This window comes from Aphis gossypii, chromosome 2, assembly GCF_020184175.1.
Source record: "Aphis gossypii isolate Hap1 chromosome 2, ASM2018417v2, whole genome shotgun sequence".
Classification (NCBI taxonomy): domain Eukaryota; kingdom Metazoa; phylum Arthropoda; class Insecta; order Hemiptera; family Aphididae; genus Aphis; species Aphis gossypii.
Genome location: NC_065531.1, coordinates 14,996,001 through 15,012,318, shown reverse-complemented (window position 1 = coordinate 15,012,318; position 16,318 = coordinate 14,996,001). Strand labels below are relative to the sequence as shown.

Below are 16,318 nucleotides of genomic sequence, written 5' to 3'. Positions count from 1 at the left end.
CATGCCTACAATCCCGAAAATAATGTCGTGCAAACGCATTTAGGCATGTAAAATGTAAATTACATATAATTTCGAAAGGGTGGCGTTGGCTTTGCTGCGGCAACGTATATTATTTATACACATAATACACACAATGTGTATACGTATATGTACCTATTGTGGTATAGGCAATGTTCGACTAATATCAAAATTATACCATACAGTATTACGACATAATAGGCGTTTGATTAAAAAGTATATGGTGCATAGGTCTGAAGTAATACATATTATTATATTTATCGAATAATTATGTATTATATGACGACACGCATACATCCGAGTAGTAGCGTTACCGCGGCGGTAACAGGGGAAAAAAACACGATTGAAAAAGCGGAGAGACCAATTATTCGTAAAATTAAACTTCCACCCACTTAATAATCAATCAATATACACGATAATTTTTTTTTTTTACACAAATATTTTATATGATATTCAAATATAATATTATTATACGGACAACTGTTGTTAATCAACGATTTGAAACCGATAATTTATTGTCGATGGCTGTTATCGGCACCTATTAAAGCAACTACCGCAGTAGAGACTTAATCATAATATATTATATTAGGTGACTAATACGTATAACGACGTTATACGCGTTAACGTTATTGTTCTATTACAGTTTCTTACGACTACCAAACTCCACGATTTCGATTCTCGACCATATATAATAATATGACAAAGACGATGACTTAGACAACGAGGCGAGTGTACGATAGTGGTCGATAAAGACGAGCGAAGACGACCCGTCCGGTCGTACGATAGGTAATACTGAAACGGTCAGAGCGACGAGTACGAGGAGACACGTCTCATTGCGCTGCGTAATAATTACTAATTACCATTTACTGCACGCACCCGTCAACCATATTATAATACGCCGTCACGATTAACGTCCCTTCGTCACAACACACGAAACTCGCTCTAGTTATTACCTGACAACAGTTGTACATAATATACGCAATACAATATAAACTTTTCAGTTACCACGTTTCTTGTAGTGGTATAAATAAAATATTTTATTTGTAATTTTTGGGCGATCGGAAAAAAATTATTACAATCACACGACTGCAGTTACGTACTACATAGTAGTAGTTTTATGTTGTTATATATATTGATAAATAATAACGTTTTGAAAACGAGTAAAATCAGTACTTTTCATTGAAATTTTCACAAAAATTAAACAGAAACTTTACTATTTGTTCTTTAAATTAAAAAATCTGGTCGAAAAACGTGTCTAGTGATCTATCATCAAGACAATCTGCCACAAACATTATAACAAATATTATAAGTAGACTTGCTATATTATACCGTCCTGGACGGTCATTAAATTTATCCCGGTCAATGGAAGCCGCAAGAGAACATGTACTGCACTGTGACTATAATATCATTGTGTACAAATTGTACTAAAATATTAAATAATTAATTTTTTTTTTTTAATATTACTGATAAATAATTATGTATAATAAATTCCCTATATTAATAATAGGTAAATATATTTTTATAATGCGTATTACAGATATTCCACTCGGTATTTGTGTCGCCGCACACGAACACAAAATATGGAATGTGGATATTTAAAAATGTATTAAAATAAACGTTATGCAATATAAACATGTGGCTATATATGTATGTAATAGTAATAAATACGGCAAGTTCGAAAAAAAATTTAAAAAATATGAAGCGTTTTGCTATTAAATAAATAAAAAAAAAAACCCTGATAAAATAAACACCAATATAACGCTGTTAAATGTATTTCGTGTCATGACACTCTTTATACGGCCTAGGCATTTCGAAACGCATTAGTTAATTGCGTGGTTCAAAACGTGAAGAGTTAATAATATTATAACGCATTTAATGTACTATAACGTTTAGATCGAACAGTAAACACCGCGTAGATACCTAACAACAGCTGTAACCGTTAATCGGGAATACTACTGCCTGCAGTGCAGTGCAATATAGACAGAGTATATACATTGTTATCGTATAGTAATACCTACGAGTATAGACGCCGTAGACTTATGTTTTTTTATAATTTACGACTGTGAATATAGCGTGATACGCCTATTATGTGTACACATTTTATTTGTACAAATACGAAAAGTAGACAACGTTCAGAAAAAAAAACATTCATTTTTTATTAAAACTTGTCCGAATGTGAAGAAAAAAACCGCCCAACATCCCTCACGGGTAGTTTTGTTACGAAAGTATAGAACATCTGCACATGTATATTTTTATATATATATATATATATATATATATAAACTGAACGTATAGGCGCACCAGATAAAAAAAAAAAATTCTGGACCGGAAGTTTATTGTTGAAATAACTATTTTTCTACCCGACTTAGCGGTACATAGAAATTGATGTCTCTAAAGGGAAAGCAGGTAGTTTCAATATTGAACTGCCATCGATTCTGGGATCAAGAGATTGTGACGTTTTTCACACAAAGGACGAGTGATATTAAATGACGCCTGGTGTTCATTTAACATATAAGTTATAGCTGACAATCAATTTAAAAACAATTTTCTGGTATCGTTTCAGACAGTTATATTCAGTGCCCAGTGGTAACGGAGAAATTAATCCTCCTATTATGGGGGTCCAAATCGGAATAATATTACACATTTTTGTTAATCATTTATTTTTTATGCTAAAAATACCGTACTATTAAATAATATATTTATTAGAATTGTATGCAAGTTATATAGATTAAAATTAAAAGGAGAAATTTTAAAGATCAACTTGTAGAATTTTTCATGTTCAAACAGGTATAAAAACTAATATCTGAAAATATTAGAAATGTTTATTGATATTGTAAGCAATTTATAAAAAAAAAGGCCGTGTATAGAACTATAGAAAAATCTGTCCCTCACATATTTCAATTATGAAATACAGCGCTCACTGGGTTATTGATCGCAAGTCATAACCATAACAATAAGCCTTTTATTATATTTCTAGATACTTAAACACTCTAAATAAACCAATATATTAATAAGGATACCAGTAACATGTTTACTATATGTATAATAGGTACATGGTGTGTATATTTTCACTTGATTTCATAAATATCTAGATTTCAAGTAGTACTATGTTCAGTCAAATCGACTTTAGTATTGGTATAATAGCAGTAAAAGGAAATGGATTATTAATTATCAAAAAAAAAAACAAAACAGACATTTTTTATATATATATTATAATATATTTTTTTATACTGAAAAACAATTATTTAGGATTTTTTATAATAATACAAGTTACAAATCATCTTCGTTACTTTTTTTATAATATAATATAATATTATAAATAGAAACACAAAAACATAATTATATAATTTTTAAACGCTAAATACAACTTACTTTCATTTAATTATATAAGGATGATGAGCAGTTTTCAATACATAAATTACACTTCGAACAATACGGGGATAGTAGTAATACACTGGATGTTTGATTATTATTTTGTATTTACTTCGTATCATTTGAATTATAATAATAAAAATAAAAATAAATATTTACTTTATTTATATTATTATACTTTCGTTATTGCTTTATAATCAGTCCTTGTTGTTTGCAAGTATAATAATGCAAAGTAAAAATATTGAGATCGAAAAAAAAACAGGGGATATAATATAATATTGTTACATTATAATAAACTATCTAGTTATTCGTCAGACAATATAATTATTACAAGATACATATTTTACTGTAAAATTAAAAAAAAAAACAAGTCATGTGTACAAATAAGACACCATTTTATAATACTGATTTGGATTTAGGCCGAAATAAAATAATGAAAACTGCATCTTAACATACTTAAAAAAAAAAAAAAACAATTCCTCATCAATCCCGTCTCTAATATGATTTAAGCTGACAACCATATATTTCCTCGATTAGTCTAAAATATTTATCCTTAACGCAACTTTTTAGTAGAAATTACCTTAAACAGTAAAGAGCGACAAATCACACTTTGATTGAGCTCTATTACTGTATTTTAATTTATAATATAATATGTCTATATTATTAGTTATAATATATTTATGCTAAATTTTGCTAATAACAAGAAATTTATGAAATTTTCACAAAAAAAAGTTTAAAAAAACAATTAAAGCTGAGTATAAATATATGTATAAAATTTATTATATATATAATTATTTAAATTTTTATATATGCATATATATAAATTGAATTATGTTTATGATTATCAATCTGGTCTGTTTTTTAAAATTTATAAACAGTTCTCAAACGTATAAAATTATTTTTAAATAAATAATTCTTAATTTTTTTTTTTTTAATTAATTTTTTAATTTTTTTTAGAAATAAAAGTATTAAATGCAATTTATGAAGACTCAAGCCATGTTTTTTTTGTATGTTTTGAAAATGCAGAAAAATATTCTTTGGGCCTAACACAGTATCTAGATTATTAAACACAATACATAATTATTATTATATACAACCAAAAAATGGAAAAAAAAACAGAACACAAAATATAAAAGCAATAAGGTTTTTTATTTTATATAAATAAAAAAGTATGAATAAAAAAATGTGCACTAAGAAATAAACCAGAACAATGTTTATATCAAAAAGTAAACAAAAGATCCTAATAAATAATACTAGTTCGGTATATTTTTTAAGTATAAGTATTAACATCAAATACTATTAAAAAATAAAACATCACAACTAAATAATAAAAATATGTAATAATTAAAATGTAAATAACTATTAGTTTTTCAGATAAATATATGAAATAAAAAAGTATAAAAATAATAAAAAGAAAAAGTTAACTAAGTAGTCTAACTACATACTTAACAATGCAGTGGAGATGGGATAGGGCAATAATGATTACGGGGGGTTATGGGCGGGGAAATTTAATAAATAACAAAAATATACAATTTGTTTAAGTATAATATCTCTAGAAAACGAAAACTTTTTTTTGTTTTTTTTTTTAAATAAATTTTTCTTAAGATTATGTAAATAGTTACGATATAACATTTTCTCATTCACTCTAAAAACCAAAATTACTACACAACATTATTTTAATATATAATATATATAAGAATAAGTATTTAGACATTAAATTAAGATTTATTTAATTATATTTATATATAAATATATTTAATATTATTTTAATGATGCTACATATCAAAATGTAAACAATTTTATTGGAAAAAATATGATTTTTTTTCTTCTTATTTTTATTATTTTAACACGAAATGGCACATTTTAATGTTCAAGGTTCTTAAATTTGGCAATATTAGGACTTACAATAATAAAATATTTTTGTCATTTTAGTTCAATATATAAAAATTATAAATTATATTATACATAAGTAGATATAAAATTTAGGTCAATATTTTTGCATTGTCTTTGATGCACCATGCACATACTCATAATTAAGCTTTTACATTAATTATTAATAAATGAGTTATTTATATTTTCCTAATTTTCATCCAGTCTTTGTCTGACGAGCAGTGTAGGCGCTAATATATAACCTATTTTATTAATTTTATTCTACTCTATCATATGATTGTATGTTAGTTAAATTGAGCTTTAATTAGCTAGTAAAAAAAGGCTAAATTCAATTAAGGTGTTTTGAGGTGGTGGGGTGTCGAGGTATAGGGAAAATTGGCAGTTTAAAATCACAGCCCGATCACCACACCTATACTATTAAAATGTGCCGCTTCGGAATGGAACAATTTTTTTAAATAATTTATAAAATATATATTTATATATTTATAGAAATCTTTCAATTATTTAATTGTGTAAAAAAAAAAAAAGAAAATGAATGAAAATAATATTAAAAATGACCATGGCTTATATGGATGTAAATTAAGCTTTGAATAATATATATTATATACTTTTTATATATAATAATAAAATTTATGTTACATATATTTGTAAAAACTTTGTGTAAACTGTGAAGAAAAAAATTATTATATTTAGCACCAAGGTCCAAGGATATTGGAGGTAGGTGCTGTTTATTTTCTTTAAATGGTTTTTGTAAAAAAACTTAACAAGGGATATGTCAGTATACATTATTAAAATCTTACACAGTCGTGAGAAAAACCGAAACAAACTTTAAACATTTGTTCACAGCAATTGCGTTAAAAATCTAACACCTACAAAAAAAAAAAACTCAAAGAGAAAAATTTGTTGATAATAAATTATTAATCACTAACACTGGCAATATCATCTATATTAAATGTCATGTTTTCTGGCGAGAACATTCTAGTTACGACTTCTCATAGAGATCGTCGGTCAATTTTTGAGAAAAAAAAACTAAACAAATAACATATTTTATCAACAAAATACACAATAACCAAATGGATAATAATAAAAATTCTTTAAAAAGAATAATAATTTAATAATAATAATTAAATAAAAAAAATATGACTCGTTTTGTAATGTTCGTCAATTAAATCAATCAGCCTTCGATTGAATCCCTTTTTTTTCGTTCTACTAAATAGAGCGATATAAATGTTGTGTTTACTATAATCTAAGTTTAATACTAAATGTTTTGGATCTGTTTTTAGGAATCATTTAGGTACTAAATAAGGGATTTATTATGGTACTTTTATGTTTGTCCTTGGCTTAAGAGATGATGCGAATAGCTTGACGCGCAGGTATCTTACAAACCGGACAGTGAGATAGTCCATTTGAATCGCAAGCGCTTGATGCGCAATCCAAGCAGAACAAGTTGTGACCGCAAGGAATAAGAGCAGCATCAATATCTCTCATGTGACAAACCATACAAGTCTTTTTAGCTGGCGGTGGAGATGTTGAACTAGCGGGAGATGGTCTGGACGATCCCATGAATCCCCAGAGGCCAACATTCTCAAACGATGGTGATTCTCCGCCAATTCCTTCATCTGACCATATGTTTCCCAAGTCACCAAGTGCCGATACGCCTGAACCGCATGAGCTTACTGAACCAGAGCTGCATCCTGAACTACCGGACAATATGGCTGGGCCCATGGAGTCTGTTAAATCGAAAAGACCGGCCAACGGATTGGCTTTGCAGAGGGCAGCCAGAGCAACGCTGTTCTCTTCGTCAGTCATGCCATTGCCAGTGCGTAGAGCTATATGTGCTTCGATTTCACGCTTGGCAGTTTCTACACTATCTGGCAGGCCGGTAACATCGAATACGGGTTCCTTGTCACGAGAAGGAGTTACGATGTATGTGCCAGTTTGATGTTGAATGCGTTTAATGGTGGCGCCTTTGGGACCGACGACAAGACCGACAACCCTGTATGGTACTCTAACCTGCGCAAACGGAATAAAAAAAACAATACCCATTAGTGCCCACTCTTTTACGCTCTTACAAACACGTCAGATTACGCGTGGATCGTTGACATACCTGGATCGTAACGTGTCCGGGAACACTTGGAGGTCCTGGCGGCGACAGAGTTCCAGCCATGTTCTTGCGAGAAGCTCTGATCTGTGAAAAATGTTCGGCTGCCGACAGTATCTCTTTCTTGGCCTTGGTCACGTCTTCCTTGCGTCCTGTCACTACAAACACGGGTTCTTCGCCACGCACCGGAGTCTTAATGTAAGTGTTGGTCTTGGCGCGCAGAGCCTTAATCTTGCAACCTGAACAAAAACGAAACATTTTATAATAAAAAATCATCCCTCCGCTTCTGCCGCGTTGAAAGCGGCGTAACACGTCATAGTCAGTCGATTCATTCAACCCCTTCACCCACCCCCCACACCACCCCCATCACACTCGTTTACACGAATGTCGCGTCATATCGATTTCATGCTACTCTTTTTATACTATATACTCATCGTCCTCGGCGTTATAAAATAAATTAATGAGGTGCATTATTAAGACTGACGAACGGCGCGCGTGTGATATAGTATTTGAGACACGGACGACGAGGGAGGAGCCGCGTTAAACAGTCTATCGGGAACCCGTGGTAAGCAGACGCCGCTCACCTTGATAGAGGCAGTTCAACCGGCGCGGCGCTTTGTCTCCAACCTCGCCAAACGACGGCTGGTGCACGCATTATTTAATAATAATAATAATAATAAAAAAAAACTTAATAATATATAATTATTTGAACACCGCCGCCGCCGACACCATATCGTCGCATGTGTGTGTGTGTGTGTATTACCCAAATAACTACTTCTTTTAACAACCACCTCCCCATCCACCCACCGATCATCACTATATGAAATTCGAGAAAAGACCCGATTTGTTGTGTTGTATAATAATATATAACAAAAACGTGTAATATAATATTCCGTCGGGACTTAACCGACATTCACCGAGGCGTTCATTGTATTATGACGGTACACTGCAGTGTTGTATAAGTGAGATCCGATATTGCGCATAATTATATTGAACACTTATTTTCTTATTCGATCACCGGAAACGAACCAAACGAGTATTGGACAAAAAATCATGTGCGTCCGTTTTTTTTAAGGCGGATTACCAGAGGTGATCGGAAGAAAAATTGAAATACGACGAAATCCACGTCGGTGGTACAAAAAAATAAAAATAAACGACTCGCTGCAAAGCGGTGGGGCGGAAAAGAAATTTATTTTTTCGGGTATCAAAAGTTTGCCATCTCGTCGATTGTCGATGGCGCGTATATGAAATTATATTATTATTATTATTATATGGAGGGGATGAGGGTAGGCCGCACACATAACATTCGAGTGGCAGCAGCGGCGGCAGTGTTGAGAAAGCGGAGGGTAGGTGTCTGCGCGTCGGGTTGAACGGCCTACACAAATCAATTCGCCGACGGTGCGGGGATGAAGCGACGGCAGAGGGGAGGCGTCCGGATCCCTGCGCGTCGCCGCCGCGCGACACGCACGCACACGTGAGCTTCGATTTCGCCGGCGAACGACCGCCGCCGCCGAACGAGGGGCGCGACGGCGGCGGCAGTATCCAAGGCAACAACATCCGTTGTCATGGGGAAGTGTGTGTGCGCTGTGCAAAGAGGGGAAAGCGGCTACGGAGTTTCCAAAAGTAATCTTCTACCGCTCGCCCGTCGTCTTATATATACGTATTATAGAGGCGAAGGAAGGAAAATGGTGTTTAAAGGGATTATATACGAGACTATAAGGCGGTGGAGTAAAAAACTACTTCTTATGAATTAAATACACGATATAAAACGACGTAGGTACAATAAACAGAGAAAAGAAAATCGTCCTGCTCGTAACGCGTTACGACAAGGATGATAATGACGAAACCACGAGGCCGCAAATCCGGTCGGTAAAAATCGCTCGTTTTATACCTATTCGTTCCGACATTTTTCGACTATTTTATTTAGTCTTGCAAAGGTCAACAACACGAAAAACTCATATGGACACAGGTGTAATGCCTACTATAGAAGAGTTTTGTTTTACCCTCGTCGCAAAGGGTTGACACACCCTAGCAGCATAATATTTACGGGGTAGATATACGCGCGGACCAGTGTGAGAGGTAGTGGGGGTGGCACACGGTCGGCCCAGACTGCAATATCGATTTCGTCTTGTGCACACGCGGCGGCGAACACGGACCGCTGCTATAGTGGTGGGGTGCACGACCCCTTAATACCATATTATACACGTGCCGTTTTTTTCTAACATCTCAAAACACGGAGAAATAATTTTCATCGAGGTGCCGAAATTTTTCGCGAGAATCGTCGAAATCATCGGGACACACGGTTACTGAGTTTCTTATTATAGCGTTATTATAATATATATTATCATTATCTACCGGTGAACGCGTAGGACGATTTTCTATATAATCGGAGGTTCCCACCCACTTTTTATACGTTTTTCAGAAAAAAAAAACCAGTATCAGACATTCTGACGAAAAATAAAGATTCGTCGGATTGTGTTTCTTTTATTATTAATAATAAGGAATTCCTTTAAATGGGGAAAAAAATGTATTGTTGTAGAAGGTACACCACGGTATATAATATTCGGGTAGAAAATACGGGTCTTCTCTCGGGCTGGCGGTACACGAAGGTTATAATATATTATACGTGGAGGTTCGCAGTTCAAACGCACACAGATCGGGTCGCACGGTTTAAACAGGTAGAAGAGAACGAGGAACAGGTACAAACGCACAAACACACACACACACACACATACAAAAAAAGCATTGTGATCCCGAGCGAATGTGGTCCACCATACAACCCCACGGTGGGCAGCTGGCATTCTCTATACCCGTCGGGGAAACGGTCTAATTTTTTTTTCATCTCGTTTCACGACCACCTGACTCCGAAGAATAAATGCGACGACGACGACGACGCCACCAGCCCCGACATTGCCCGACACGGGATAAATATTATAAAAATCGATTTATTGTCATCATCGTCGTCGTCGTCGGGAGGATGCATACCGCCGCCGCCACCATTCCCGTCCATACCCCCTACTTTTTGGGCATAACACACACACACACACACACACCTACACATACTTAAATATAATGTTATAATACGTATGTGAAATAAATTGCCGCTCAGCCGAGAGACCACGTGGTTTACACACTGCGTCGACCGATGTTACATAAATATATTATACGTTATACGACAACCTTGGGACAACCGATGTGATATTGTTGTCCGTTTGGCGGGAACACATTGTCCGTGTTTTATTAGACTGTTGTTTTTTTTCACGCACGCACGCGTGCCGCGTACACGCTGCTGTTGGTTACAAGGCGAATGTTTTGGCCGAAGACCGTGGCCTTGGTAACCACCGGCGCATTGGGTCAACGGTCCTGAGGGGGGCCCCCTAATTAGCGTTGGCGTCGGCGTCGACACCGTCGTCGTCGACGGATTGATACGCGGCGCGCGTACGAGGGGGTTACGTGAGGGGTTGAAAAAATTTGGTAACGACGACGGCGGCGGCGGCACGCGGCATGGGCGACGGAAGACGACGATAAATCACGAAAAATGGTTTTTATTATCACGTTAAAATGAGACGGTTTTTTTTTTTTCATTCTTTCTTTCTTTCTAGGTTTCTCTCCACCGGTTTCAAGGCTGTGCGGAGAGAAGTCTAACCGTCGCCGCCGCCGCCGCAGTCCGAGGTTATAAACACGAAATGAAAAAAAAAAAAAAAACTCGAACGCCATCTGACACACACACACAGGCAGCAAACGAGCAAACCCGGCGCAACCGATTCGATATTGTTTGTGTGTCGTAATACACACACATATATATTGTGCGCTCGCGAGTCACCGCCCGCGCGTGTGTGAGTGTAGACCACGAGGTCTTTACCCGGCAGCAGAACAGGAGGCGCCCCGACCGTTTCCTGCCAGCTGTCTCGCCGTGTGGAACGCGAACACACACACACACACACACACACAGACACGACCGAGAGAGGTGCTGTGCCAGACGCTTTTGTTTAATGAAACTTGACGACCGGTTTCAACTCGTCGTCGACGTAGTTATTGTTGTTATTACCGCGCGCGGCGGCGGTGTATTTAGACCATAGGGGCCGGATCGGATCGGATTGCCGTAACCCGTACGGAAGATTTACGCGCGCAAATCGGCGAAGGAAGAGAGTGAGAGACCACACCGCTGCGGGCGCGCGTTCGACGATTTAAAAATAATAATTATTTAAAAATAAATAATAATATTGAATTCGCGCGTGTACGTATTATCATACCCATGTATGTAGGTAATATTAATTCGGACGATAACCGCCGCCGCCGCGTAGAACTATCGAGAAGTTCCGATTATTACTATATATTTTGTCGCCGGTAATCTCGCGATGCATATTATCCAGAACCAACAGGTAGTCGGGCTAAAAATGAAACTGAAATACCCGCCCGGTATATTATATTATCATGTGCTATATACACGATAAGACCCGATCGCCGGAATCCCCACCGGTTCCGAAAATAAACCCACGTGTATAATATGTGTGTGTGTGTGTGCATGCGAGTTATTGAAAAATATATATATTATAAATAAATAATAATACTATATTATAATATTATACGCACACGTACAAGTAGTGTACAACACGAAAACCGAGTCCCAAAACGATATTTCAAGGTTTATATAAATAACCACCCAATAAGTATACCTATATGATAATAATAGTGTAAAAATGTTATATTACCTTGTCTGCCAACGATCTCGGCCACGTGTTCCGAACTGGGTACCGGTACGCATTCGGTCATGTTTTGGCTCTTCTTGTTCCTGGGTTCTTCCGGGAATCCGTGGGGAATGTAGTTGGGCGCCATCGACGATTGGTCCATGTTTTGGCCACCGGACAGAGTGTTGTCCGCCTTCTGTTGTCGCTGTTCGCCGTTCATGTACAGCATGCTGAGTTCCAGGGCCACTTGCAGGGCGCGGGTGTCTTCGATGACCTTGTTGTTGTGTTGGTTGGTCGAGAATTCCAGTTCCGAAAATAACGTGGCTGGCATCTTGAGGGGGTTACGGTTTTCGACGAAACGACGGTTTTGAGAAAAAAAATTGGTTTTTAGAAAAATAAATTTCTACGTTAACTTGATAAAAGCGTTTTTTTTCCTTTGATAATCCGGTCGGCGAAAATCGGCAGGTATATTATAATAGTATTATGTAATTAACGTTAAATTCGTATACTCGTGGCGAGACCCGCGCAAATTATACGTAAAAAGCGCGTCGTTTTGGCAGAAAAGACAATTTTTCAAAAAACTAACGTCCGCTCGTATATTATAATAATATATTATGATTATACAAATAAAAAAGGAATTTACGTTCGAATTTTATAGTCGGGCGGCAGTGACAGCCGAGTAGTACACGCTTTTCGGTTTGTCGTCCGTGGTTGTCCGCAGGTAGTAGTGTTGTATACAATATTGTGTGTGTGTGTGGAGTCGACGAGACAACGACGCGATTTTACCGTATGTGGGGTGTAAAAAATATTTTATTTATATATTTTAAATAATAATAATAATAGAATATCGTTAAAAAGTGTTTTCGCGTGATTATAAATGTTTCGGCGCGAGTGTTGTACGACGACGGCGGCGGCGACGACGACGACGAGTGCGCGTGGTGATCGTGCGTGTGAACTCGATGGACTGACTGAACGAACGATTTTCTAACGACTGCCGTGCCGGTATGAGACGGGGTGGCTGTGCGCGTTCGCTTGCCGGGTTCGCGCGCGCCGCCGGCCGCTTTTTTTTTTCCCGTGGTGCGCGCGCGCTGTCGTGGTGGGGTGGCTACGCGTCGGCCGCGGGGTAGGGATGTCATGCGGCGGCGGCCGGCCGGCGTCTTTGCTCTCCTCCTCGCGAGCCCCACCAGAGTAACCGACGGCGACCGCGAACCGCCCCCCTCGTCACAAACACCGCCGCCGCCCGCCCTCCCGCCCGCCGTCCCATCGCGACGTCGTCGCCGACGAGCGCGCGAACGTCTCGATGGGCGGGAGAGGCGGAGAGGGACCCTCTTCGACACCCGTCTTTCTCACGCGCACACCGGTACGGCGGTACGTACAGCCGCCGCCGAAAGACCGGCCGGCCGGTCGACCACGTGATTTTTTCTTTCCCCCTCGAAACGAAGAATTTAATAAATCGGAACATTACAATATATTGTTATTATTATTATAATACAAGCGTTGTCGTCGTTAACGATTGCTATTATCGTCACGATTTAAAAAAAATACGATATTCCGACTGCCAAACCGATCGATTGGGTTTCCTACGACGAAATCGTTTGACGAAAATCAATACGGCCTCGTGTCGTCGTTTAATGTTCGTGTTCATCTTATCGCCTACCCCCTACCCCTCCTCCGTCCCAAAACGTCTACAGGTATGCAGAGTATTTGCACACGGATTTGAATTCCCGGTGGAAATAACATAATAATAAAATTAATATTAATACTGCTGTTATTTACGAAATAATTTATTTCGTTAACGATATTATATTCACCACGTGCCTTTTCCGTCACACGTCGACGACTACGTACCTATACACACACACACACACACACATAATATAATAATAATCATATGTAATATACCTACTGCAGCAGCAGCAGCAGCAGCCATCGAATTAATATTTTAAATAATTATTTGTAATACAATAATAATTATAACACGCACGTTGGATTCGAAAAAATTCGAAAGTGAAAAACCGTTGCGAGCCTCTACGCCGTGACCGTTTTGTATTATATTATTATTATTATTATTACTGTCAATGCCGACCGAGCGGCGTTGGGTAGATGTACGATTTTTAAAAATAACGACTTATCGGTTCGTCGATGCTCATATTATTATTGTGATCGTCGTCGTTCACGTATTCTGGGTTATATATTATGTGGGACATTATCGTCATTATATTATCAGTCGTGTACACCGCGACGTTTGGTAATTTTCGACGTGAAAATAACATACCTGTTTAGATCGAAAAATCGCTATTATTCGTCACGTTTAACTCTACGAGTAGAAACGTATACCTATGTTTACACTGTAATATTACTAAAGTTAACAGATCTATAACATAATATTTATAATTTATTTATTGTATTTTTATTTTATGAAAAATTAAACGAGCGTAAAAAATACTTCTTCCTGGTGAAATAAGCAACCGGTATATTATACATTTAATACTTGATTTGGTTGATTTTAAATTCACACTCGCGCTTAAATCCAAATAAAAGCTACATAATATTAGCTTTTAAAAATAATATTAACAACATTATGTAAGCCATACATGAATAGCTTACATCATAAGTCTTAAATATTAACCTTAATCATATATTTTTATTAACATATTATTAAAATAATATTATGTTGTTGACATTGATTAAATTTTGTATAAATACAATTCAATATTATTTTATAAATTGTAAGATTATTTATATAATTTCAGGTGGTTATATCCTATATTGTGAACATTCTGAAAGTATCAAATCAGCTCACTTATAAACAAATATTTATTTAGTTATCGAACATTTAAAAAGAGCATAACGATGTTTCTCAAATCTTTTTGAATTATTTTGATAAAACATACCTATTAGATAGTGTAATTATTTACAATAATTAATAGTTTCAACAGTTTCGTAGGTATAGTTAAAGTATACTTTAACTATAATATACTAAATAATTTTTTAATATACTCGAGTACTTCCTATTCAGATAATTATATTCAAAATTATACCGAACAGTTACTATTACTATTAGTTACTAGGTTATTAATTATTGCAAATGTATACTTAAACGTAATTTTCAATAATACTTACACGTTAGAGAATTAAAAAAATAAAAACGTACAAACTTTAGGTTGTCAATAATAAATTAATTTTCTCTGGTATTTCAAACACGTCGGCAGTAACCTTTTTCGACTATTAGCTGTTTGGCTTCAGTATTGGAACCGAAGAAGAGGGTTAAAAGAAATTAACTTAAATTAAAAATGTAGAGTCTAGTTTCAAATAAAAATTATTGTTACCCGCCGTAACTCTTCAATATTTGTCACGCGAGATCCGAACAAAGTGGTAGAAAATTCGTTAAGGAATCATATTACATTTGTTATCAGACATTCTCGAATAATTCACGTGTCCACTGGCGTTAACATATTTTTTTTGCATTTACAATGACAATATTTCGATAAGAATAAAATAAAATATTCATCTGAAATTCTTTAAGATCAATAGTTTTGTATTCTCGAACGTTGTGAATTGTGATGAAAAACAACATCTGGCTGGTCCAGAAAGAAGTTGTGAATACAATTATTTGACGTCTGCGCCCAATTGTTTTGTGGAAAATTATTAAAATAATAGTTTGGAACCAATGGAACCTTACAATATTGAATATATGACACAACTACAAGTTACATATTGAATTATGATTTCTTAATTATTTTCATTAGCAGAAAGACAGTAAAAATTTCATTTAGGATTCAAAAATGTATGAAGTATAAAAAATACTATTATTATTGATCAATAAATAATAGATTTACCTATCTTCAAACAAAACATTCATACATGTATAGAAAAACAAAACAACTGTATTATAATAGGTATGACGTATTTGTACAGATTAATAAAACAAATATTACAATTGTATTTATTTATATTTTGAATAATGAAGTGATACAGAATTATTAAAATATTTCCTTTTAAAAACATATCATTGAATTTTATGCAATTACGCAAATTTTGTTAATTTTTTTATGGTAGTAATAAATAGGTTAATATTTTTTATTTTATTAAGAACTGACTAATATATATTATCTATAATTATTATAAAGCAAATATAAAATATTTATAACGTAATGCATCATTTTTTTTTTCCGAGCAAACATATATAATAATAATTATAATCAGTAATAACTACATAGATTTTTACAATATTTAGTTAGTTATATAG

At 35.3% G+C, this 16,318-nt stretch overlaps 1 protein-coding gene across 1 annotated transcript; it reads right to left on the bottom strand.

Annotated features, from left to right (window-relative positions):
- Nucleotides 1-4,520: 4,520 nt before the first annotated feature.
- On the bottom strand, nucleotides 4,521-13,084 carry LOC114120138 (RNA-binding protein MEX3B). The gene is made up of 3 exons (XM_027981953.2): nucleotides 12,094-13,084; nucleotides 7,388-7,620; nucleotides 4,521-7,293 (listed from the first exon to the last, which is right to left on the bottom strand). Exons 1-3 carry the CDS (start codon nucleotides 12,398-12,400, stop codon nucleotides 6,622-6,624), a joined length of 1,212 nt encoding a protein of 403 aa, XP_027837754.1. The 5' UTR covers nucleotides 12,401-13,084; the 3' UTR covers nucleotides 4,521-6,621.
- Nucleotides 13,085-16,318: the final 3,234 nt, after the last annotated feature.

Excerpts from the sequence above, each read along its gene's own strand:
- LOC114120138 (XM_027981953.2), bottom strand. The coding sequence starts at position 12,400 with ATGCCAGCCACGTTATTTTCGGAACTGGAATTCTCGACCAACCAACAC. Across the intron at positions 7,621-12,093 it reads CGAGATCGTTGGCAGACAAG|GTTGCAAGATTAAGGCTCTG; the intron begins GTAATATAACAT and ends GTTTTTGTTCAG. Across the intron at positions 7,294-7,387 it reads CCGGACACGTTACGATCCAG|GTTAGAGTACCATACAGGGT; the intron begins GTATGTCAACGA and ends CCGTTTGCGCAG.